A 26366-nucleotide genomic window follows, 5' to 3' on the forward strand; every position below is an offset into this window, starting at 1 on the left:
CCTGTGCTGTTTTATCAGTGTTTTACCTGTGTTGTTTCATCAGTGTTTTACCTGTGTTGTTTCATCAGTGTTACCTGTGCTGTTAGTGTTACCTGTGTTGTTTCATCAGTGTTACCTGTGCTGTTTCATCAGTGTTACCTGTGCTGTTTCATCAGTGTTACCTGTGCTGTTAGTGTTACCTGTGCTGTTAGTGTTACCTGTGTTGTTTCATCAGTGTTACCTGTGTTGTTACAGTGTGTTGTTACCTGTGCTGTTTCATCAGTGTTACCTGTGCTGTTTCATCAGTGTTACCTGTGCTGTTAGTGTTACCTGTGCTGTTAGTGTTACCTGTGCTGTTTCATCAGTGTTACCTGTGCTGTTTCATCAGTGTTACCTGTGTTGTTTCATCAGTGTTACCTGTGTTGTTCCAGTGTTACCTGTGCTGTTTCATCAGTGTTACCTGTGCTGTTAGTGTTACCTGTGCTGTTAGTGTTACCTGTGCTGTTAGTGTTACCTGTGCTGTTTCATCAGTGTTACCTGTGCTGTTTCATCAGTGTTACCTGTGCTGTTTCATCAGTGTTACCTGTGTTGTTTCATCAGTGTTACCTGTGCTGTTTCATCAGTGTTACCTGTGCTGTTAGTGTTACCTGTGCTGTTAGTGTTACCTGTGCTGTTTCATCAGTGTTACCTGTGCTGTTTCATCAGTGTTACCTGTGCTGTTTCATCAGTGTTACCTGTGCTGTTTCATCAGTGTTACCTGTGCTGTTAGTGTTACCTGTGCTGTTAGTGTTACCTGTGTTGTTTCATCAGTGTTACCTGTGCTGTTTCATCAGTGTTACCTGTGCTGTTTCATCAGTGTTACCTGTGCTGTTAGTGTTACCTGTGCTGTTAGTGTTACCTGTGCTGTTTCATCAGTGTTACCTGTGCTGTTTCATCAGTGTTACCTGTGCTGTTTCATCAGTGTTACCTGTGCTGTTTCATCAGTGTTACCTGTGCTGTTAGTGTTACCTGTGTTGTTTCATCAGTGTTACCTGTGCTGTTTCATCAGTGTTACCTGTGCTGTTTCATCAGTGTTACCTGTGCTGTTAGTGTTACCTGTGCTGTTTCATCAGTGTTACCTGTGCTGTTTCATCAGTGTTACCTGTGCTGTTTCATCAGTGTTACCTGTGCTGTTAGTGTTACCTGTGTTGTTTCATCAGTGTTACCTGTGCTGTTTCATCAGTGTTACCTGTGCTGTTAGTGTTACCTGTGCTGTTTCATCAGTGTTACCTGTGCTGTTAGTGTTACCTGTGCTGTTTCATCAGTGTTACCTGTGCTGTTTCATCAGTGTTACCTGTGCTGTTTCATCAGTGTACACTCTCCTCCCTCCTGTGGGTCCAGGTTATAGAGGTACAGATATCCATCAGCTGCTGCTACCAGGAGACGAGGAATCTTTTGGATCCTGCACACACACACACACACACACACAGAGACACACACAGACACACACACACACACACACACGAATTAGACACCAGTGTGTGTTAGAGAAAGTCCCAGTGTGCGTTATAGAACGTCCCAGTGTGCGTTAAGAGAACGTCCCAGTGTGCGTTAGAGAAAGTCCCGGTGTGCGTTAAGAGAACGTCCCGGTGTGCGTTAAGAGAACGTCCCAGTGTGCGTTAAGAGAACGTCCCAGTGTGCGTTAAGAGAACGTCCCAGTGTGCGTTAAGAGAACGTCCCAGTGTGCGTTAGAGAAAGTCCCGGTGTGCGTTAAGAGAACGTCCCGGTGTGCGTTAGAGAAAGTCCCGGTGTGCGTTAGAGAAAGTCCCGGTGTGCGTTAAGAGAACGTCCCGGTGTGCGTTAAGAGAACGTCCCGGTGTGCGTTAAGAGAACGTCCCGGTGTGCGTTAAGAGAACGTCCCGGTGTGCGTTAAGAGAACGTCCCGGTGTGCGTTAAGAGAACGTCCCAGTGTGCGTTAAGAGAACGTCCCAGTGTGCGTTAAGAGAACGTCCCAGTGTGCGTTAAGAGAACGTCCCAGTGTGCGTTAAGAGAACGTCCCAGTGTGCGTTAAGAGAACGTCCCAGTGTGCGTTAAGAGAACGTCCCAGTGTGCGTTAAGAGAACGTCCCAGTGTGCGTTAAGAGAACGTCCCAGTGTGCGTTAAGAGAACGTCCCAGTGTGCGTTAAGAGAACGTCCCAGTGTGCGTTAAGAGAACGTCCCAGTGTGCGTTAAGAGAACGTCCCAATGTGCGTTAAGAGAACGTCCCAGTGTGCGTTAGAGAACGTCCCAGTGTGCGTTACAGAACGTCCCAGTGTGCGTTAAGAGAACGTCCCAGTGTGCGTTAAGAGAACGTCCCAGTGTGCGTTACAGAACGTCCCAGTGTGCGTTACAGAACGTCCCAGTGTGCGTTAGAGAACGTCCCAGTGTGCGTTAGAGAACGTCCCAGTGTGCGTTAGAGAACGTCCCAGTGTGCGTTAGAGAACGTCCCAGTGTGCGTTAGAGAACGTCCCAGTGTGCGTTACAGAACGTCCCAGTGTGCGTTACAGAACGTCCCAGTGTGCGTTACAGAACGTCCCAGTGTGCGTTACAGAACGTCCCAGTGTGCGTTACAGAACGTCCCAGTGTGCGTTAAGAGAACGTCCCGGTGTGCGTTAAGAGAACGTCCCGGTGTGCGTTAAGAGAACGTCCCGGTGTGCGTTAAGAGAACGTCCCAGTGTGCGTTAAGAGAACGTCCCAGTGTGCGTTAGAGAACGTCCCAGTGTGCGTTAAGAGAACGTCCCAGTGTGCGTTAAGAGAACGTCCCAGTGTGCGTTAAGAGAACGTCCCGGTGTGCGTTACAGAACGTCCCGGTGTGCGTTAAGAGAACGTCCCGGTGTGCGTTAAGAGAACGTCCCGGTGTGCGTTAAGAGAACGTCCCGGTGTGCGTTAAGAGAACGTCCCGGTGTGCGTTACAGAACGTCCCAGTGTGCGTTACAGAACGTCCCAGTGTGCGTTACAAAACGTCCCAGTGTGCGTTACAAAACGTCCCAGTGTGCGTTAAGAGAACGTCCCAGTGTGCGTTAAGAGAACGTCCCAGTGTGCGTTAAGAGAACGTCCCAGTGTGCGTTAAGAGAACGTCCCAGTGTGCGTTAAGAGAATGTCCCAGTGTGCGTTAAGAGAACGTCCCAGTGTGCGTTAAGAGAACGTCCCAGTGTGCGTTAAGAGAACGTCCCAGTGTGCGTTAAGAGAACGTCCCAGTGTGCGTTAGAGAACGTCCCAGTGTGCGTTACAGAACGTCCCAGTGTGCGTTAAGAGAACGTCCCAGTGTGCGTTAAGAGAACGTCCCAGTGTGCGTTAAGAGAACGTCCCAGTGTGCGTTACAGAACGTCCCAGTGTGCGTTACAGAACGTCCCAGTGTGCGTTACAGAACGTCCCAGTGTGCGTTAGAGAACGTCCCAGTGTGCGTTAGAGAACGTCCCAGTGTGCGTTAGAGAACGTCCCAGTGTGCGTTAGAGAACGTCCCAGTGTGCGTTACAGAACGTCCCAGTGTGCGTTACAGAACGTCCCAGTGTGCGTTAAGAGAACGTCCCAGTGTGCGTTAAGAGAACGTCCCGGTGTGCGTTAAGAGAACGTCCCAGTGTGCGTTAAGAGAACGTCCCAGTGTGCGTTAAGAGAACGTCCCAGTGTGCGTTAGAGAACGTCCCAGTGTGCGTTAAGAGAACGTCCCAGTGTGCGTTAAGAGAACGTCCCAGTGTGCGTTAAGAGAACGTCCCAGTGTGCGTTACAGAACGTCCCGGTGTGCGTTAAGAGAACGTCCCGGTGTGCGTTAAGAGAACGTCCCGGTGTGCGTTAAGAGAACGTCCCGGTGTGCGTTACAGAACGTCCCAGTGTGCGTTACAAAACGTCCCAGTGTGCGTTACAGGACGTCCCAGTGTGCGTTACAGAACGTCCCAGTGTGCGTTACAGAACGTCCCAGTGTGCGTTACAGAACGTCCCAGTGTGCGTTAGAGAACGTCCCAGTGTGCGTTAGAGAACGTCCCAGTGTGCGTTAGAGAACGTCCCAGTGTGCGTTAGAGAACGTCCCAGTGTGCGTTAGAGAACGTCCCAGTGTGCGTTAGAGAACGTCCCAGTGTGCGTTAGAGAACGTCCCAGTGTGCGTTAGAGAACGTCCCAGTGTGCGTTAGAGAACGTCCCAGTGTGTGTTCTTACAGGGCCAGAGCACAGATGTTCTTGTGTCCAGAGAAGGGCAGTCGTACGGTGGCGAAGGCTCGTCCCTGAGTGAACATCTCTGTCACCTGACACACAGAGGATACATGGTCAGACCACACACACACACACACACACACACACACACACACACACACACACACACACACACACACACACACACACACACACACACACACACACACTCTCTCTCTCTCTCTCTCAAAAGGAAGTCCCACTCACCTGAGAGGGCAGGTAGGTGGTGGACGCCATCAGGACCTTCCCGAAGTATCCACCCCAAGTAGTCGGCTCCTCTGCTGGTCTACACACCGTGTTATAATACAGGACAACGTCAACGTCTCCTCTGCTGGTCTACACACCATGTTATAATACAGGACAACGTCTCCTCTGCTGGTCTACACACCATGTTATAATACAGGACAACGTCTCCTCTGCTGGTCTACACACCATGTTATAATACAGGACAACGTCTCCTCTGCTGGTCTACACACCATGTTATAATACAGGACACCGTCTCCTCTGCTGGTCTACACACCATGTTATAATACAGGACAACGTCTCCTCTGCTGGTCTACACACCATGTTATAATACAGGACAACGTCTCCTCTGCTGGTCTACACACCATGTTATAATACAGGACAACGTCTCCTCTGCTGGTCTACACACCATGTTATAATACAGGACAACGTCTCCTCTGCTGGTCTACACACCATGTTATAATACAGGACAACGTCTCCTCTGCTGGTCTACACACCATGTTATAATACAGGACAACGTCTCCTCTGCTGGTCTACACACCATGTTATAATACAGGACAACGTCTCCTCTGCTGGTCTACACACCATGTTATAATACAGGACAACGTCTCCTCTGCTGGTCTACACACCATGTTATAATACAGGACAACGTCTCCTCTGCTGGTCTACACACCATGTTATAATACAGCACAACATCTCCTCTGCTGGTCTACACACCATGTTATAATACAGGACAACGTCTCCTCTGCTGGTCTACACACCATGTTATAATACAGGACAACATCACCGTCTCCTCTGCTGGTCTACACACCATGTTATAATACAGGACAACGTCTCCTCTGCTGGTCTACACACCATGTTATAATACAGGACAACATCACCGTCTCCTCTGCTGGTCTACACACCATGTTATAATACAGGACAACGTCTCCTCTGCTGGTCTACACACCATGTTATAATACAGGACAACATCACCGTCTCCTCTGCTGGTCTACACACCATGTTATAATACAGGACAACGTCTCCGTCTCCTCTGCTGGTCTACACACCATGTTATAATACAGGACAACGTCTCCTCTGCTGGTCTACACACCATGTTATAATACAGGACAACGTCTCCTCTGCTGGTCTACACACCATGTTATAATACAGGACAACGTCTCCTCTGCTGGTCTACACACCATGTTATAATACAAGACAACGTCTCCTCTGCTGGTCTACACACCATGTTATAATACAGGACAACATCTCCTCTGCTGGTCTACACACCATGTTATAATACAGGACAACATCACCGTCTCCTCTGCTGGTCTACACACCATGTTATAATACAGGACAACGTCTCCTCTGCTGGTCTACACACCATGTTATAATACAGGACAACGTCTCCTCTGCTGGTCTACACACCATGTTATAATACAGGACAACGTCTCCTCTGCTGGTCTACACACCATGTTATAATACAGGACAACGTCTCCTCTGCTGGTCTACACACCATGTTATAATACAGGACAACGTCTCCTCTGCTGGTCTACACACCATGTTATAATACAGGACAACGTCTCCTCTGCTGGTCTACACACCATGTTATAATACAGGACAACGTCTCCTCTGCTGGTCTACACACCATGTTATAATACAGGACAACGTCTCCTCTGCTGGTCTACACACCATGTTATAATACAGGACAACGTCTCCTCTGCTGGTCTACACACCATGTTATAATACAGGACAACGTCTCCTCTGCTGGTCTACACACCATGTTATAATACAGGACAACGTCTCCTCTGCTGGTCTACACACCATGTTATAATACAGGACAACGTCTCCTCTGCTGGTCTACACACCATGTTATAATACAGGACAACGTCTCCTCTGCTGGTCTACACACCATGTTATAATACAGGACAACGTCTCCTCTGCTGGTCTACACACCATGTTATAATACAGGACAACGTCTCCTCTGTTGGTCTACACACCATGTTATAATACAGGACAACGTCTCCTCTGCTGGTCTACACACCATGTTATAATACAGGACAACGTCTCCTCTGCTGGTCTACACACCATGTTATAATACAGGACAACGTCTCCTCTGCTGGTCTACACACCATGTTATAATACAGGACAACGTCTCCTCTGCTGGTCTACACACCATGTTATAATACAGGACAACGTCTCCTCTGCTGGTCTACACACCATGTTATAATACAGGACAACATCTCCTCTGCTGGTCTACACACCATGTTATAATACAGGACAACGTCTCCTCTGCTGGTCTACACACCGTGTTATAATACAGGACAACGTCTCCTCTGCTGGTCTACACACCGTGTTATAATACAGGACAACTTCACCGTCTCCTCTGCTGGTCTACACACCATGTTATAATACAGGACAACGTCTCCTCTGCTGGTCTACACACCATGTTATAATACAGGACAACGTCTCCTCTGCTGGTCTACACACCATGTTATAATACAGGACAACGTCTCCTCTGCTGGTCTACACACCATGTTATAATACAGGACAACGTCTCCTCTGCTGGTCTACACACCATGTTATAATACAGGACAACGTCTCCTCTGCTGGTCTACACACCATGTTATAATACAGGACAACGTCTCCTCTGCTGGTCTACACACCATGTCATAATACAGGACAACGTCTCCTCTGCTGGTCTACACACCATGTTATAATACAGGACAACATCTCCTCTGCTGGTCTACACACCATGTTATAATACAGGACAACGTCTCCTCTGCTGGTCTACACACCATGTTATAATACAGGACAACATCTCCTCTGCTGGTCTACACACCATGTTATAATACAGGACAACGTCTCCTCTGCTGGTCTACACACCATGTTATAATACAGGACAACGTCTCCTCTGCTGGTCTACACACCATGTTATAATACAGGACAACGTCTCCTCTGCTGGTCTACACACCATGTTATAATACAGGACAACGTCTCCTCTGCTGGTCTACACACCATGTTATAATACAGGACAACGTCTCCTCTGCTGGTCTACACACCATGTTATAATACAGGACAACGTCTCCTCTGCTGGTCTACACACCACGTTATAATACAGGACAACGTCTCCTCTGCTGGTCTACACACCATGTTATAATACAGGACAACGTCTCCTCTGCTGGTCTACACACCATGTTATAATACAGGACAACGTCTCCTCTGCTGGTCTACACACCATGTTATAATACAGGACAACATCACCGTCTCCTCTGCTGGTCTACACACCATGTTATAATACAGGACAACGTCTCCTCTGCTGGTCTACACACCATGTTATAATACAGGACAACGTCTCCTCTGCTGGTCTACACACCATGTTATAATACAGGACAACATCACCGTCTCCTCTGCTGGTCTACACACCATGTTATAATACAGGACAACGTCTCCGTCTCCTCTGCTGGTCTACACACCATGTTATAATACAGGACAACGTCTCCTCTGCTGGTCTACACACCATGTTATAATACAGGACAACATCTCCTCTGCTGGTCTACACACCATGTTATAATACAGGACAACGTCTCCTCTGCTGGTCTACACACCATGTTATAATACAGGACAACGTCTCCTCTGCTGGTCTACACACCATGTTATAATACAGGACAACGTCTCCTCTGCTGGTCTACACACCATGTTATAATACAGGACAACGTCTCCTCTGCTGGTCTACACACCATGTTATAATACAGGACAACGTCTCCTCTGCTGGTCTACACACCATGTTATAATACAGGACAACGTCTCCTCTGCTGGTCTACACACCATGTTATAATACAGGACAACGTCTCCTCTGCTGGTCTACACACCATGTTATAATACAGGACAACGTCTCCTCTGCTGGTCTACACACCATGTTATAATACAGGACAACGTCTCCTCTGCTGGTCTACACACCATGTTATAATACAGGACAACGTCTCCTCTGCTGGTCTACACACCATGTTATAATACAGGACAACGTCTCCTCTGCTGGTCTACACACCATGTTATAATACAGGACAACGTCTCCTCTGCTGGTCTACACACCATGTTATAATACAGGACAACGTCTCCTCTGCTGGTCTACACACCATGTTATAATACAGGACAACGTCTCCTCTGCTGGTCTACACACCATGTTATAATACAGGACAACGTCTCCTCTGCTGGTCTACACACCATGTTATAATACAGGACAACGTCTCCTCTGCTGGTCTACACACCATGTTATAATACAGGACAACGTCTCCTCTGCTGGTCTACACACCATGTTATAATACAGGACAACGTCTCCTCTGCTGGTCTACACACCATGTTATAATACAGGACAACGTCTCCGTCTCCTCTGCTGGTCTACACACCATGTTATAATACAGGACAACGTCTCCTCTGCTGGTCTACACACCATGTTATAATACAGGACAACGTCTCCTCTGCTGGTCTACACACCATGTTATAATACAGGACAACGTCTCCTCTGCTGGTCTACACACCATGTTATAATACAGGACAACGTCTCCTCTGCTGGTCTACACACCATGTTATAATACAGGACAACGTCTCCTCTGCTGGTCTACACACCATGTTATAATACAGGACAACATCACCGTCTCCTCTGCTGGTCTACACACCATGTTATAATACAGGACAACGTTGTTTGTTCCAATGGTAAATGACGAGACAGAGACATTCATGCGAGTAACCAGCCTTGTTCTGTACATCATGACACTTCCGGGTATCTCAAGCACCCCGGTATAAATACATGAGTTGCAGTAATAAACATTTACCAACAGATGGCATCACTGTGCCATCTTAAACCCATAACATCTTCCCTTTAATAAAATAGGACAGGAGGTGTCAATTCATTAACAAAACAAACCTAGTAATAGTTTCCAACATGAACAGTTTAGTTTTTTTTTTTTTTTTTTTTCTCAGATAACAACTTAACACATTTTGATAGTCTCTTTACTTTTTTTTTTTCTTTTCTCTTTCTGTCAACCCTGATGGGAAACCTACAGATTAAGTCTTTTTGGTGGCTGAGACAAACGCCCGTAGCGTGAAAAGACAGGGGGCTTGTCTGCGAGGACTGCGGGTTCCCGCACAGGCGTGTCACCTGACAGTCTAAGAGGAGTATTGATGGGCGAGGGAGCAGCCGACCTGTGATCACCTGGCTCTTCGCCCAGTGCCTCAGGCCCCATGTGACTTGACCTGTGATCACCTGGCTCTTCGCCCAGTGCCTCAGGCACCATTGCTGGAGTTCCGTCTTTTGTCATGCGACCCCTTTGACCATCAGGGTTCTGAGTAGGTGCGGGCTCAGCAATCCGAAGGTCAACCCTGTTGCGACGGTACAATGATCCATTCACTTCGACCAAGTAGGAGCGTGGTGCCACTTTCTGTACACAGGATCCGAGTCTCCAGAGGCCCGTCCGGTCCCCTGGTAGTGGCTTCATTCGCACCGTTTCACCCACCCTGAGCTCAGGTAAGTCTTTTGCTGATTTGTCGTAGATGAACTTGGAGACCTGTCTTCTGTGACGTAGCTTCACCAGCACGTCAGTCACCACACAGGGCTCCAGGAGAGTGTTGGCTACTGGCAGAGCTGCTTTTAAGCGCCGTGCCATGAGGCGCTGGGCCGGGCTGCTATCCATGCCTTCTGTCGGGGTATTGCGCCACTGCAGGATTGCTTTCCAGGCATCTTTGCCCTCTCGCAGAGCCTTTTTGCAGAGGTTCTTTGCGATTTTTACTGCGGACTCCGCCTTCCCATTAGCTTTTGGGTATCGTGGTGATGAAGTGACGTGCTCAAATTCCCATCCTGCAGCAAATTTTCGGAACTCAACACCGGAGAATTGGGGTCCATTGTCTGAAATTACCCTATCTGGCTGGCCATAGCGGGCAAACTGAGCCTTGCAGCGTTTGATCGTTGTCTCTGCTGAGAGGTCGGGGAGGAGGTCAATCTCCCAAAAGTCTGAATAATGATCAACTACCAGCAGAAAGTCTTTGCCACTGTGCTGGAAGAGATCTAAACTTACTATCTGCCAGGGGCGCATCGGTAGCTCGTGGGACATCATCGTCTCTCTCTGTTGTTCAATGGCATATTCATTGCAGATTGTGCATTTACTGACATAGTCTTTGATTTCACTCTGCATTCCTGGCCAATACAGTGTGTCACGTGCTTGTCTGTAACAGGCCTCACCTCCTATGTGACTTGAGTGCACACGCGCCAACATCTCATGGCGCAGAGACCGGGGAATAACGACTCTCTGACACATGAATATTACTCCGTTTTGAACACTGAGCTCCTCTTTGACTTGCCAATATTCTCTGACGGCTAAAGCAGTTTCTTCCTTGCAGTCGGGCCAGCCCATCATAATCACAGACCTCAATTCCTGGAGTTGTCCGTCCCTGTCTGTGTGCTGTCTGATTTGTATAAGGCGCTGGTCCGTAACATTGAGGTAGTCAGCCTGGTTGATGTGTTCAACATCCACTTGCTCTCTTTGTAAGCTGCACACTGCGTGTTGTTCATGCATGGAGCGTGTGTGAATGCCTGATGCAGTAGCCCTGCTGAGCGTGTCACTCACATACATCTCTGGCCCTGGCTTATACACCACCGTGAGGTTGTAGTTTTGTAGGGCCAGTAGCATGCTCTGCAGTCGTTTTGGGGCATTCAGAAGAGGCTTGCTGAATATAGCAATAAGGGGCTTGTGATCTGTCTCTGCGGTAATATTGTCACGCCCGTACAGGTAGTGGTGGAAGCGTTGGCATGCAAACACAATGCTGAGGCACTCCTTCTCTATCTGGGCATAGTTCTGCTCTGTTAGGGTGAGTGCCCTAGAGGCGAATGCCACAGGCTGGCTCTCCTGCATGAGGCAACAGCCAAGTCCATACTGGCTTGAGTCACTCTGAATCGTGACAGGTTTTGACACATTGTAGTAACGCAGTACAGGTGTCTGGGTGACCAGTTTTTTTATTTCCCTCACCGCTGCGTCATGTTTTGGGAGCCAATGCCAGATGGCGTCCTTGTCCATGAGCCTCCTTAGTGGCTCACACACTTCAGAGAGCCGCGGTAGGAATTTGGCCAGGTAAGTGACGAATCCGACGAAGCGCTGCACTCCCTTCACGTCAGATGGGTGGGGCATTTTCAAGACAGCCTTCACTTTTTCAGGATCCGCCTTCAATCCGATGGAGGACAAAATGTGCCCATGAAAGCGGACCTCTGGCACTTTAAACTGAAGCTTTTTTATGCTTAGTCTTAGCTTGACCTGTCTGCATCTGACCATCAGGGCCAGCAGCTTGGCGTCATGGTCACATTCTGCCTCCTCATCACTGTCCCCACAGCCCACTACGAGGATGTCATCTGCTATGGGTTCCACGCCACTGAGTCCCATCAACAGCTCGTGCTGCTTCCGCTGATACACCTCTGGAGCCACGGAGACACCAAACGGAAGCTTCAACCACCTCTTCCTGCCCCAGGGTGTCCAAAAGGTGGTCATGTAGCTGCTGGGCTCGTCGAGCTTGCACTGCAGGAAGGCATCTCTAGCGTCCACGAGCGTGAAGATTCTGGCCTTTGGGAGCTTGTAAAGAACATCCTCCAACGTGGGCATAATGTAATGTGAACGTCGCAGAGCCCGGTTGAGGTGTTTAGGATCAATGCATATCCGTAGCTTGTCTGGTTTCTTGATGATAACCATATTACTTATCCAGTCTGTAGGCTCAGTGACGGATATCATGTGGCCATCTGCTTCGTATTTGTCAAGCTGAGCCTTCGTAGCTGCTTTCATGGCCACTGGTACATTACGGGGTGCACACTGGACAGGCTGGATTGCTGCGTCCAACTCAAAGTGGACTTCCCCGGGAACTGACTCGACCGGGGCGTTGAAGACATCATGGTACTTGCTTAGGAGTGTCTCCTTGCTCAGGGGCCCAGCCTTGACTTTATCTATAATGTTAAGATCAGCTGGGATGGTAAAGTTAATAAGCCCAAGGCGCTCGCATGTAGAACCTGACAGTAATGGCTGTTGACTAGCCTCAACTATTTCAAACTCAAGGGTGTGTTTCTGGCCACGTAAAACACACTCTGTCACAAACAGGCCTAAAGAGGTCATGAACTGGCCTGAATACAGTTTCAGCTTGGTGCTACTCTGTGTGAGATTGTCTCTGGGCGCGAGCCTCCTTTTATCTTTAAGGCTCATAACGTTGCATGTGGCCCCTGAATCTATCTGGCATTGCTGTGGTTTATTATTAAGTAGCAGAGTGACGAACCACTTTTTCCCTTTTGCCTTCACTGCCCCTATGCACTCGCTAGCATATACATCCTCCGTGCTGTTGTTCCCTTCATCTGGGTTTGTTTCAATAGAGTGCACCTTACCCTCCTTTCTCTTGCTTTTCATGCAGACCCTTGCAAAGTGATTAGCTGTACCACAGGATTTGCATATTTTTCCATAGGCTGGGCAGTGTTCTTTTCCTCGTCCATGAGAAATGCCACAATATCGGCATGTATTGGGGTTGTCTACTGCAGAGTTGGCTGTAGTATTAGCATTAGCTGTGGCAAAGGGGAATTTCTTTACTGGCTGCCTGAATGTAGCATTGACATTGTCCATATGTTGCCTTTCTAGCTCCATGGACCTTATCCGTATATCAGTAAGCTCTGCTGCACGGCATGTCTCCACTGCCAAGACCAGCGTCAGGTCACGTTCTCTCAGCAAACGTCTGCGGGTGCCCTCATCAGTTATGCCAAGCACAATCTTATCTCTGATCAGTTCATCTCTTAAAGCACCATAGTCACATGTAGCTGCCTTTTCCCTTAACCTAGTGACAAAGCTGTCAATGGACTCCCCGTTCTCCTGTTTGCAACAACCAAAAACATAACGCTCGTAGATGACGTTCTTTGCTGGCTTAAAGTAATGTTCAAGAGCATCAAGAATAGTTATAGCGTTACCTTGCTGAGCTGCTGTTAGGTTCAGGTTGTGTTTGTATACGTGTCGGCATTCAGTTCCCATTATAGTCCTCAAAGTGGCAGCCACTACCTCTTCGTCCTTTTCCAGAAGTCCCGTTGCTAGCGCATAGTCTTCCCATTCACCTCTAAACGTATCCCAGTTCGTGCTCCAATCCCCGCTGAGCTTCATAACGGCGGGAGGGGGAATGTTCGCTGCCATGTCTAACCGGTGCTAACAACACTGAAGCTAACTAGCAAACTCACTCTAGCTAAAGCCAATTCCGGCGAAATTTTACTCAAATAAACAATTGTTTGGTAAACCAGAACAGGTTACTCTAATTTGCGGAAAGCATGGTTAGTGATCCTTCTTCTGACACCATGTTTGTTCCAATGGTAAATGACGAGACAGAGACATTCATGCGAGTAACCAGCCTTGTTCTGTACATCATGACACTTCCGGGTATCTCAAGCACCCCGGTATAAATACATGAGTTGCAGTAATAAACATTTACCAACAGATGGCATCACTGTGCCATCTTAAACCCATAACAAACGTCTCCTCTGCTGGTCTACACACCATGTTATAATACAGGACAACGTCTCCTCTGCTGGTCTACACACCATGTTATAATACAGGACAACATCACCGTCTCCTCTGCTGGTCTACACACCATGTTATAATACAGGACAACGTCTCCGTCTCCTCTGCTGGTCTACACACCATGTTATAATACAGGACAACGTCTCCTCTGCTGGTCTACACACCATGTTATAATACAGGACAACATCTCCTCTGCTGGTCTACACACCATGTTATAATACAGGACAACGTCTCCTCTGCTGGTCTACACACCATGTTATAATACAGGACAACGTCTCCTCTGCTGGTCTACACACCATGTTATAATACAGGACAACGTCTCCTCTGCTGGTCTACACACCATGTTATAATACAGGACAACGTCTCCTCTGCTGGTCTACACACCATGTTATAATACAGGACAACGTCTCCTCTGCTGGTCTACACACCATGTTATAATACAGGACAACGTCTCCTCTGCTGGTCTACACACCATGTTATAATACAGGACAACGTCTCCTCTGCTGGTCTACACACCATGTTATAATACAGGACAACGTCTCCTCTGCTGGTCTACACACCATGTTATAATACAGGACAACATCTCCTCTGCTGGTCTACACACCATGTTATAATACAGGACAACGTCTCCTCTGCTGGTCTACACACCATGTTATAATACAGGACAACATCTCCTCTGCTGGTCTACACACCATGTTATAATACAGGACAACGTCTCCTCTGCTGGTCTACACACCATGTTATAATACAGGACAACGTCTCCTCTGCTGGTCTACACACCATGTTATAATACAGGACAACGTCTCCTCTGCTGGTCTACACACCATGTTATAATACAGGACAACGTCTCCTCTGCTGGTCTACACACCATGTTATAATACAGGACAACGTCTCCTCTGCTGGTCTACACACCATGTTATAATACAGGACAACGTCTCCGTCTCCTCTGCTGGTCTACACACCATGTTATAATACAGGACAACGTCTCCTCTGCTGGTCTACACACCATGTTATAATACAGGACAACATCTCCTCTGCTGGTCTACACACCATGTTATAATACAGGACAACGTCTCCTCTGCTGGTCTACACACCATGTTATAATACAGGACAACGTCTCCTCTGCTGGTCTACACACCATGTTATAATACAGGACAACGTCTCCTCTGCTGGTCTACACACCATGTTATAATACAGGACAACGTCTCCTCTGCTGGTCTACACACCATGTTATAATACAGGACAACGTCTCCTCTGCTGGTCTACACACCATGTTATAATACAGGACAACGTCTCCTCTGCTGGTCTACACACCATGTTATAATACAGGACAACGTCTCCTCTGCTGGTCTACACACCATGTTATAATACAGGACAACGTCTCCTCTGCTGGTCTACACACCATGTTATAATACAGGACAACGTCTCCTCTGCTGGTCTACACACCATGTTATAATACAGGAAAACGTCTCCTCTGCTGGTCTACACACCATGTTATAATACAGGACAACGTCTCCTCTGCTGGTCTACACACCATGTTATAATACAGGACAACGTCTCCTCTGCTGGTCTACACACCATGTTATAATACAGGACAACATCGCCTCTGCTGGTCTACACACCATGTTATAATACAGGACAACGTCTCCTCTGCTGGTCTACACACCATGTTATAATACAGGACAACGTCTCCTCTGCTGGTCTACACACCATGTTATAATACAGGACAACGTCTCCTCTGCTGGTCTACACACCATGTTATAATACAGGACAACGTCTCCTCTGCTGGTCTACACACCATGTTATAATACAGGACAACGTCTCCTCTGCTGGTCTACACACCATGTTATAATACAGGACAACGTCTCCTCTGCTGGTCTACACACCATGTTATAATACAGGACAACATCACCGTCTCCTCTGCTGGTCTACACACCATGTTATAATACAGGACAACGTCTCCTCTGCTGGTCTACACACCATGTTATAATACAGGACAACGTCTCCTCTGCTGGTCTACACACCATGTTATAATACAGGACAACGTCTCCTCTGCTGGTCTACACACCATGTTATAATACAGGACAACGTCTCCTCTGCTGGTCTACACACCATGTTATAATACAGGACAACGTCTCCTCTGCTGGTCTACACACCATGTCATAATACAGGACAACGTCTCCTCTGCTGGTCTACACACCATGTTATAATACAGGACAACATCTCCTCTGCTGGTCTACACACCATGTTATAATACAGGACAACATCACCGTCTCCTCTGCTGGTCTACACACCATGTCATAATACAGGACAACGTCTCCTCTGCTGGTCTACACACCATGTTATAATACAGGACAACGTCTCCTCTGCTGGTCTACACACCATGTTATAATACAGGACAACGTCTCCTCTGCTGGTCTACACACCATGTTATAATACAGGACAACGTCTCCTCTGCTGGTCTACACACCATGTTATAATACAGGACAACGTCTCCTCTGCTGGTCTACACACCATGTTATAATACAGGACAACGTCTCCTCTGCTGGTCTACACACCATGTTATAATACAGGACAACGTCTCCTCTGCTGGTCTACACACCATGTTATAATACAGGACAACGTCTCCTCTGCTGGTCTACACACCATGTTATAATACAGGACAACGTCTCCTCTGCTGGTCTACACACCATGTTATAATACAGGACAACGTCTCCTCTGCTGGTCTACACACCATGTTATAATACAGGACAACGTCTCCGTCTCCTCTGCTGGTCTACACACCATGTTATAATACAGGACAACGTCTCCTCTGCTGGTCTACACACCATGTTATAATACAGGACAACGTCTCCTCTGCTGGTCTACACACCATGTTATAATACAGGACAACGTCTCCTCTGCTGGTCTACACACCATGTTATAATACAGGACAACGTCTCCTCTGCTGGTCTACACACCATGTTATAATACAGGACAACGTCTCCTCTGCTGGTCTACACACCATGTTATAATACAGGACAACATCACCGTCTCCTCTGCTGGTCTACACACCATGTTATAATACAGGACAACGTCTCCTCTGCTGGTCTACACACCATGTTATAATACAGGACAACGTCTCCTCTGCTGGTCTACACACCATGTTATAATACAGGACAACATCACCGTCTCCTCTGCTGGTCTACACACCATGTTATAATACAGGACAACGTCTCCGTCTCCTCTGCTGGTCTACACACCATGTTATAATACAGGACAACGTCTCCTCTGCTGGTCTACACACCATGTTATAATACAGGACAACATCTCCTCTGCTGGTCTACACACCATGTTATAATACAGGACAACGTCTCCTCTGCTGGTCTACACACCATGTTATAATACAGGACAACGTCTCCTCTGCTGGTCTACACACCATGTTATAATACAGGACAACGTCTCCTCTGCTGGTCTACACACCATGTTATAATACAGGACAACGTCTCCTCTGCTGGTCTACACACCATGTTATAATACAGGACAACGTCTCCTCTGCTGGTCTACACACCATGTTATAATACAGGACAACGTCTCCTCTGCTGGTCTACACACCATGTTATAATACAGGACAACGTCTCCTCTGCTGGTCTACACACCATGTTATAATACAGGACAACGTCTCCTCTGCTGGTCTACACACCATGTTATAATACAGGACAACATCTCCTCTGCTGGTCTACACACCATGTTATAATACAGGACAACGTCTCCTCTGCTGGTCTACACACCATGTTATAATACAGGACAACATCTCCTCTGCTGGTCTACACACCATGTTATAATACAGGACAACGTCTCCTCTGCTGGTCTACACACCATGTTATAATACAGGACAACGTCTCCTCTGCTGGTCTACACACCATGTTATAATACAGGACAACGTCTCCTCTGCTGGTCTACACACCATGTTATAATACAGGACAACGTCTCCTCTGCTGGTCTACACACCATGTTATAATACAGGACAACGTCTCCTCTGCTGGTCTACACACCATGTTATAATACAGGACAACGTCTCCGTCTCCTCTGCTGGTCTACACACCATGTTATAATACAGGACAACGTCTCCTCTGCTGGTCTACACACCATGTTATAATACAGGACAACATCTCCTCTGCTGGTCTACACACCATGTTATAATACAGGACAACGTCTCCTCTGCTGGTCTACACACCATGTTATAATACAGGACAACGTCTCCTCTGCTGGTCTACACACCATGTTATAATACAGGACAACGTCTCCTCTGCTGGTCTACACACCATGTTATAATACAGGACAACGTCTCCTCTGCTGGTCTACACACCATGTTATAATACAGGACAACGTCTCCTCTGCTGGTCTACACACCATGTTATAATACAGGACAACGTCTCCTCTGCTGGTCTACACACCATGTTATAATACAGGACAACGTCTCCTCTGCTGGTCTACACACCATGTTATAATACAGGACAACGTCTCCTCTGCTGGTCTACACACCATGTTATAATACAGGACAACGTCTCCTCTGCTGGTCTACACACCATGTTATAATACAGGAAAACGTCTCCTCTGCTGGTCTACACACCATGTTATAATACAGGACAACGTCTCCTCTGCTGGTCTACACACCATGTTATAATACAGGACAACGTCTCCTCTGCTGGTCTACACACCATGTTATAATACAGGACAACATCGCCTCTGCTGGTCTACACACCATGTTATAATACAGGACAACGTCTCCTCTGCTGGTCTACACACCATGTTATAATACAGGACAACGTCTCCTCTGCTGGTCTACACACCATGTTATAATACAGGACAACGTCTCCTCTGCTGGTCTACACACCATGTTATAATACAGGACAACGTCTCCTCTGCTGGTCTACACACCATGTTATAATACAGGACAACGTCTCCTCTGCTGGTCTACACACCATGTTATAATACAGGACAACGTCTCCTCTGCTGGTCTACACACCATGTTATAATACAGGACAACATCACCGTCTCCTCTGCTGGTCTACACACCATGTTATAATACAGGACAACGTCTCCTCTGCTGGTCTACACACCATGTTATAATACAGGACAACGTCTCCTCTGCTGGTCTACACACCATGTTATAATACAGGACAACGTCTCCTCTGCTGGTCTACACACCATGTTATAATACAGGACAACGTCTCCTCTGCTGGTCTACACACCATGTTATAATACAGGACAACGTCTCCTCTGCTGGTCTACACACCATGTCATAATACAGGACAACGTCTCCTCTGCTGGTCTACACACCATGTTATAATACAGGACAACATCTCCTCTGCTGGTCTACACACCATGTTATAATACAGGACAACATCACCGTCTCCTCTGCTGGTCTACACACCATGTCATAATACAGGACAACGTCTCCTCTGCTGGTCTACACACCATGTTATAATACAGGACAACGTCTCCTCTGCTGGTCTACACACCATGTTATAATACAGGACAACATCTCCTCTGCTGGTCTACACACCATGTTATAATACAGGACAACGTCTCCTCTGCTGGTCTACACACCATGTTATAATACAGGACAACGTCTCCTCTGCTGGTCTACACACCATGTTATAATACAGGACAACGTCTCCTCTGCTGGTCTACACACCATCTTATAATACAGGACATCTACAACCAGACTAATGCAGCCATGTGGGGGAGGTACTTACTTCTCTTTCTGCGTCTCTAGTTTGAAGATGTGGACCGTCTCTGTGTTACTGGATGCTGATAGGTAGAGGCCTTCCATACTAAAGGCCAGGGAACAGATAGACACACACCTAACACACACACACACACACACACACACACACAGTGTGTCAGACTGAACTCAGATGTAGCTCATTGAATATTGTCCACTATTAAACACATATTACTATATAGAGTGGAATGAAGAAGACGAAGGAGGGAGAAGACGAAGGAGGGAGAAGACGAAGGAGGGAGAAGATTAAGTCCTACCTTTTGACTCCTCGACGGAACTCAAACAGTTTCTGTCCCTCAGGGATGGAGAACACACGAATCACCGTACCCTATCAGAACACACCGGTTTCATTACACACAGGATAGCTGACCCCTGATACAGAGGTTACAACACACAGGATAGCTGACCCCTGATACAGAGGTTACAACACACAGGATAGCTGACCCCTGATACAGAGGTTACAACACACAGGATAGCTGACCCCTGATACAGAGGTTACAACACACAGGATAGCTGACCCCTGATACAGAGGTTTCATTACACACAGGATAGCTGACCCCTGATACAGAGGTTACAACACACAGGATAGCTGACCCCTGATACAGCGAGGTTACATTACACACAGGATAGCTGACCCCTGATACAGCGAGGTTACATTACACACAGGATAGCTGACCCCTGATACAGAGGTTACAACACACAGGATAGCTGACCCCTGATACAGAGGTTACAACACACAGGATAGCTGACCCCTGATACAGAGGTTTCATTACACACAGGATAGCTGACCCCTGATACAGAGGTTACAACACACAGGATAGCTGACCCCTGATACAGCGAGGTTACATTACACACAGGATAGCTGACCCCTGATACAGCGAGGTTACATTACACACAGGATAGCTGACCCCTGATACAGAGGTTACAACACACAGGATAGCTGACCCCTGATACAGCGAGGTTACATTACACACAGGATAGCTGACCCCTGATACAGCGAGGTTTCATTACACACAGGATAGCTGACCCCTGATACAGCGAGGTTTCATTACACACAGGATAGCTGACCCCTGATACAGCGAGGTTACATTACACACAGGATAGCTGACCCCTGATACAGCGAGGTTACAACACACAGGATAGCTGACCCCTGATACAGCGAGGTTACATTACACACAGGATAGCTGACCCCTGATACAGCGAGGTTTCATTACACACAGGATAGCTGACCCCTGATACAGAGAGGTTTCATTACACACAGGATAGCTGACCCCTGATACAGCGAGGTTTCATTACACACAGGATAGCTGACCCCTGATACAGCGAGGTTACAACACACACAGGATAGCTGACCCCTGATACAGAGAGGTTACATTACACACAGGATAGCTTCCCCCTGATACAGCGAGGTTACATTACACACAGGATAGCTGACCCCTGATACAGCGAGGTTTCATTACACACAGGATAGCTGACCCCTGATACAGCGAGGTTACAACACACACAGGATAGCTGACCCCTGATACAGAGAGGTTACATTACACACAGGATAGCTGACCCCTGATACAGCGAGGTTACATTACACACAGGATAGCTGACCCCTGATACAGCGAGGTTACATTACACACAGGATAGCTGACCCCTGATACAGCGAGGTTACATTACACACAGGATAGCTGACCCCTGATACAGCGAGGTTACATTACACACAGGATAGCTGACCCCTGATACAGCGAGGTTACATTACACACAGGATAGCTGACCCCTGATACAGCGAGGTTACATTACACACAGGATAGCTGACCCCTGATACAGCGAGGTTACATTACACACAGGATAGCTGACCCCTGATACAGCGAGGTTACATTACACACAGGATAGCTGACCCCTGATACAGCGAGGTTTCATTACACACAGGATAGCTGACCCCTGATACAGCGAGGTTACATTACACACAGGATAGCTGACCCCTGATACAGAGAGGTTACATTACACACAGGATAGCTGACCCCTGATACAGCGAGGTTACATTACACACAGGATAGCTGACCCCTGATTCAGCGAGGTTTCATTACACACAGGATAGCTGACCCCTGATACAGAGAGGTTACATTACACACAGGATAGCTGACCCCGGATACAGCGAGGTTACAACACACAGGATAGCTGACCCCTGATACAGAGAGGTTACATTACACACAGGATAGCTGACCCCTGATACAGCGAGGTTACAACACACAGGATAGCTGACCCCTGATACAGAGGTTACATTACACACAGGATAGCTGACCCCTGATACAGCGAGGTTACAACACACACACTTTCAGCAGGTCCACCATTACACTGTTGATACCCATCAGACCTGCTACCATGGAAGGGTCAGGGTTAAGGGTCAGGGTTAAGGGTCAGGGTTAAGGGTCAGGGTCATAGAGATGGATAGAGAATAGTATCTCTATGGTAAGGGTCAGGGTTAAGGGTCGGGGTTAAGGGTCAGGGTTAAGGGTCAGGGTTAAGGGTCAGGGCCATAGAGGTGGATAGAGAATAGTATCTCTATGGTAACGGTCAGGGTTAAGGGTCAGGGTTAAGGGTCAGGGCCATAGAGATGGATAGAGAATAGTATCTCTATGGTAAGGGTCAGGGTTAAGGGTCGGGGTTAAGGGTCGGGGTTAAGGGTCGGGGTTATAGAGATGGATATAGAATAGTATCTCTATGGTAAGGGTCAGGGTTAAGGGTCAGGGTTAAGGGTCAGGGTCATAGAGATGGATAGAGAATAGTATCTCTATGGTAAGGGTCAGGGTTAAGGGTCGGGGTTAAGGGTCGGGGTTAAGGGTCAGGGTTAAGGGTCAGGGTTAAGGGTCAGGGTTAAGGGTCAGGGCCATAGAGGTGGATAGAGAATAGTATCTCTATGGTAACGGTCAGGGTTAAGGGTCAGGGTTAAGGGTCAGGGCCATAGAGATGGATAGAGAATAGTATCTCTATGGTAACGGTCAGGGTTAAGGGTCAGGGTTAAGGGTGAGGGTTAAGGGTCAGGGTTAAGGGTCAGGGTTAAGGGTCAGGGTTAAGGGTGAGGGTTAAGGGTGAGGGTTAAGGGTGAGGGTTAAGGGTCAGGGTTAAGGGTGAGGGTTAAGGGTCGGGGTTAAGGGTCAGGACCATAGAGATGGATAGAGAATAGTATCTCTATGGTAAGGGTCGGGGTTAAGGGTCAGGGTTAAGGGTCGAGGTTAAGGGTCAGGGTTAAGGGTCGGGGTTAAGGGTCGGGGTTAAGGGTCGGGGTTAAGGGTCAGGGTTAAGGGTCAGGGTTAAGGGTCAGGGCCATAGAGATGGATAGAGAATAGTATCTCTATGGTAAGGGTCAGGGTTAAGGGTCAGGGCCATAGAGATGGATAGAGAATAGTATCTCTACGGTAAGGGTGAGGGTTAAGGGTCAGGGTTAAGGGTCGGGGTTAAGGGTCGGGGTTAAGGGTCAGGGTTAAGGGTCAGGGTTAAGGGTCAGGGTTAAGGGTCAGGGCCATAGAGATGGATAGAGAATAGTATCTCTATGGTAAGGGTCAGGGTTAAGGGTCGGGGCCATAGAGATGGATATAGAATAGTATCTCTATGGTAAGGGCCAGGGTTAAGGGTCGGGGTTAAGGGTCAGGGTCATAGAGATGGATAGAGAATAGTATCTCTATGGTAAGGGTCAGGGTTAAGGGTCAGGGTTAAGGGTCGGAGCCATAGAGGTGGATAGAGAATAGTATCTCTACGGTGAGGGTTAAGGGTCAGGGTTAAGGGTCGGGGTTAAGGGTCGGGGTTAAGGGTCGGGGTTAAGGGTCAGGGTTAAGGGTCAGGGTTAAGGGTCAGGACCATAGAGATGGATAGAGAATAGTATCTCTATGGTAAGGGTCAGGGTTAAGGGTCAGGGTTAAGGGTCAGGGTTAAGGGTCGGGGTTATAGAGATGGATATAGAATAGTATCTCTATGGTAAGGGTCAGGGTTAAGGGTCGGGGTTAAGGGTCAGGGCCATAGAGGTGGATAGAGAATAGTATCTCTATGGTAAGGGTCAGGGTTAAGGGTCGGGGCCATAGAGATGGATATAGAATAGTATCTCTATGGTAAGGGCCAGGGTTAAGGGTCAGGGTTAAGGGTCAGGGTCATAGAGATGGATAGAGAATAGTATCTCTATGGTAAGGGTCAGGGTTAAGGGTCAGGGTTAAGGGTCGGGGCCATAGAGGTGGATAGAGAATAGTATCTCTATGGTAAGGGTCAGGGTTAAGGGTCAGGGTTAAGGGTCGGGGCCATAGAGGTGGATAGAGAATAGTATCTCTACGGTAAGGGTGAGGGTTAAGGGTCAGGGTTAAGGGTCAGGGTTAAGGGTCAGGACCATAGAGATGGATAGAGAATAGTCTCTCTATGGTAAGGTTCAGGGTTAAGGGTCAGGGTTAAGGGTCAGGACCATAGAGATGGATAGAGAATAGTCTCTCTATGGTAAGGTTCAGGGTTAAGGGTCAGGGTTAAGGTTCAGGGTTAAGGGTCAGGGTTAAGGGTCGGGGTTAAGGGTCACAGCAGAGGGACCGGCTGACACCACCTCAGTAGGTCAGTGTAACAGTTTAATGTGTCCCACCTTCTCCGAGGCTGTGGCCAGTTTGGTTCCGCTAGCATCAAACACCAGAGCTGCTAATGGACTGTCATGGGCTGGGATCATGTTGGCTGCTCTCTGGAGACACAGTTAAACACACAGAGACTGAACTGTCATGGGCTGGGATCATGATGGCTGCCCTCTGGAGACACAGTTAAACACACAGAGACTGAAAAACAGCACACTTCAGTGTGTAGTAGAGCTAGCCATCTTGAATGTGTGTGTGTGTGTGTGTGTGTCGTACCAGGTTGACTGTGTCGAACACCTGGACCTCTCCTATTGTAGCACTGCCGGGGTAGGCCAGGTAGCAGTTATCATTACTGATGGAGAGAGAACACAACCCTGGGGAGAGAACACACAGTTATTACAGGAGGAGAGAGAACACAACCCTGGGGAGAGAACACACAGTTATTACAGGAGGAGAGAGAACACAACCCTGGGGAGAGAACACACAGTTAATACAGGAGGAGAGAGAACACAACCCTGGGGAGAGAACACACAGTTAATACAGGAGGAGAGAGAACACAACCCTGGGGAGAGAACACACAGTTAATACAGGAGGAGAGAGAACACAACCCTGGGGAGAGAAGACACGGTTATTACAGGAGGAGAGAGAACACAACCCTGGGGAGAGAACACACAGTTATTACAGGAGGAGAGAGAACACAACCCTGGGGAGAGAAGACACGGTTATTACAGGAGGAGAGAGAACACAACCCTGGGGAGAGAACACACAGTTATTACAGGAGGAGAGAGAACACAACCCTGGGGAGAGAAGACACGGTTATTACAGGAGGAGAGAGAACACAACCCTGGGGAGAGAACACACAGTTAATACAGGAGGAGAGAGAACACAACCCTGGGGAGAGAACACACGGTTATTACAGGAGGAGAGAACACAACCCTGGGGAGAGAACACACAGTTATTACAGGAGGAGAGAGAACACAACCCTGGGGAGAGAACACACGGTTATTACAGGAGGAGAGAGAACACAACCCTGGGGAGAGAACACACAGTTATTACAGGAGGGGAGAGAACACAACCCTGGGGAGAGAACACACAGTTATTACAGGAGGAGAGAGAACACAACCCTGGGGAGAGAAGACACGGTTATTACAGGAGGAGAGAGAACACAACCCTGGGGAGAGAACACACGGTTATTACAGGAGGAGAGAGAACACAACCCTGGGGAGAGAACACACAGTTATTACAGGAGGAGAGAGAACACAACCCTGGGGAGAGAACACACAGTTATTACAGGAGGGGAGAGAACACAACCCTGGGGAGAGAACACACAGTTATTACAGGAGGAGAGAACACAACCCTGGGGAGAGAACACACGGTTATTACAGGAGGAGAGAACACAACCCTGGGGAGAGAACACACAGTTAATACAGGAGGAGAGAGAACACAACCCTGGGGAGAGAACACACAGTTATTACAGGAGGAGAGAGAACACAACCCTGGAGAGAGAACACACAGTTATTACAGGAGGAGAGAGAACACAACCCTGGAGAGAGAACACACAGTTATTACAGGAGGAGAGAGAACACAACCCTGGGGAGAGAACACACAGTTATTACAGGAGGAGAGAGAACACACAGTTATTACAGGAGGAGAGAGAACACAACCCTGGGGAGAGAACACACGGTTATTACAGGAGGAGAGAGAACACAACCCTGGGGAGAGAACACACAGTTATTACAGGAGGGGAGAGAACACAACCCTGGGGAGAGAACACACAGTTATTACAGGAGGAGAGAGAACACAACCCTGGGGAGAGAACACACAGTTATTACAGGAGGAGAGAGAACACAACCCTGGAGAGAGAACACACAGTTATTACAGGAGGAGAGAGAACACAACCCTGGAGAGAGAACACACAGTTATTACAGGAGGAGAGAGAACACAACCCTGGAGAGAGAACACACAGTTATTACAGGAGGAGAGAGAACACAACCCTGGAGAGAGAACACACAGTTATTACAGGAGGAGAGAGAACAC

General features: G+C 47.8%; 1 protein-coding gene across 14 annotated transcripts in view; it reads right to left on the bottom strand.

Moving 5' to 3' along the window:
* Window positions 1–26366, bottom strand: part of wipi2 (WD repeat domain, phosphoinositide interacting 2) — a 55764-nt gene that overhangs the window by 6172 nt on the left and 23226 nt on the right. The window contains exons 5-15 of one of the 14 annotated variants that reach the window (XR_008755926.1): window positions 24606–24703; window positions 24347–24439; window positions 20004–20074; window positions 19718–19825; window positions 4387–4465; window positions 4147–4232; window positions 1267–1420; window positions 1144–1207; window positions 1057–1074; window positions 947–1010; window positions 527–877 (exon numbers count right to left, since the gene is read on the bottom strand). Coding sequence is in view for 1 of the 14 variants with exons in the window: in XM_055896358.1 (XP_055752333.1) it covers window positions 1313–1420; window positions 4147–4232; window positions 4387–4465; window positions 19718–19825; window positions 20004–20074; window positions 24347–24439; window positions 24606–24703 (643 nt within the window). In the remaining 13 variants the exon portion in view is untranslated. Of the gene's footprint in view, window positions 1–526; window positions 878–946; window positions 1208–1266; window positions 1421–4146; window positions 4233–4386; window positions 4466–19717; window positions 19826–20003; window positions 20075–24346; window positions 24440–24605; window positions 24704–26366 lie in introns of those variants that run through there. The other 13 variants (XR_008755931.1, XR_008755923.1, XR_008755925.1 and 10 more) reach the window with 13 other exon arrangements.

The sequence above is a fragment of the Salvelinus fontinalis genome, chromosome 2 (assembly GCF_029448725.1).
Source record: "Salvelinus fontinalis isolate EN_2023a chromosome 2, ASM2944872v1, whole genome shotgun sequence".
In the NCBI taxonomy this organism is placed as follows: Eukaryota; Metazoa; Chordata; class Actinopteri; order Salmoniformes; family Salmonidae; genus Salvelinus; species Salvelinus fontinalis.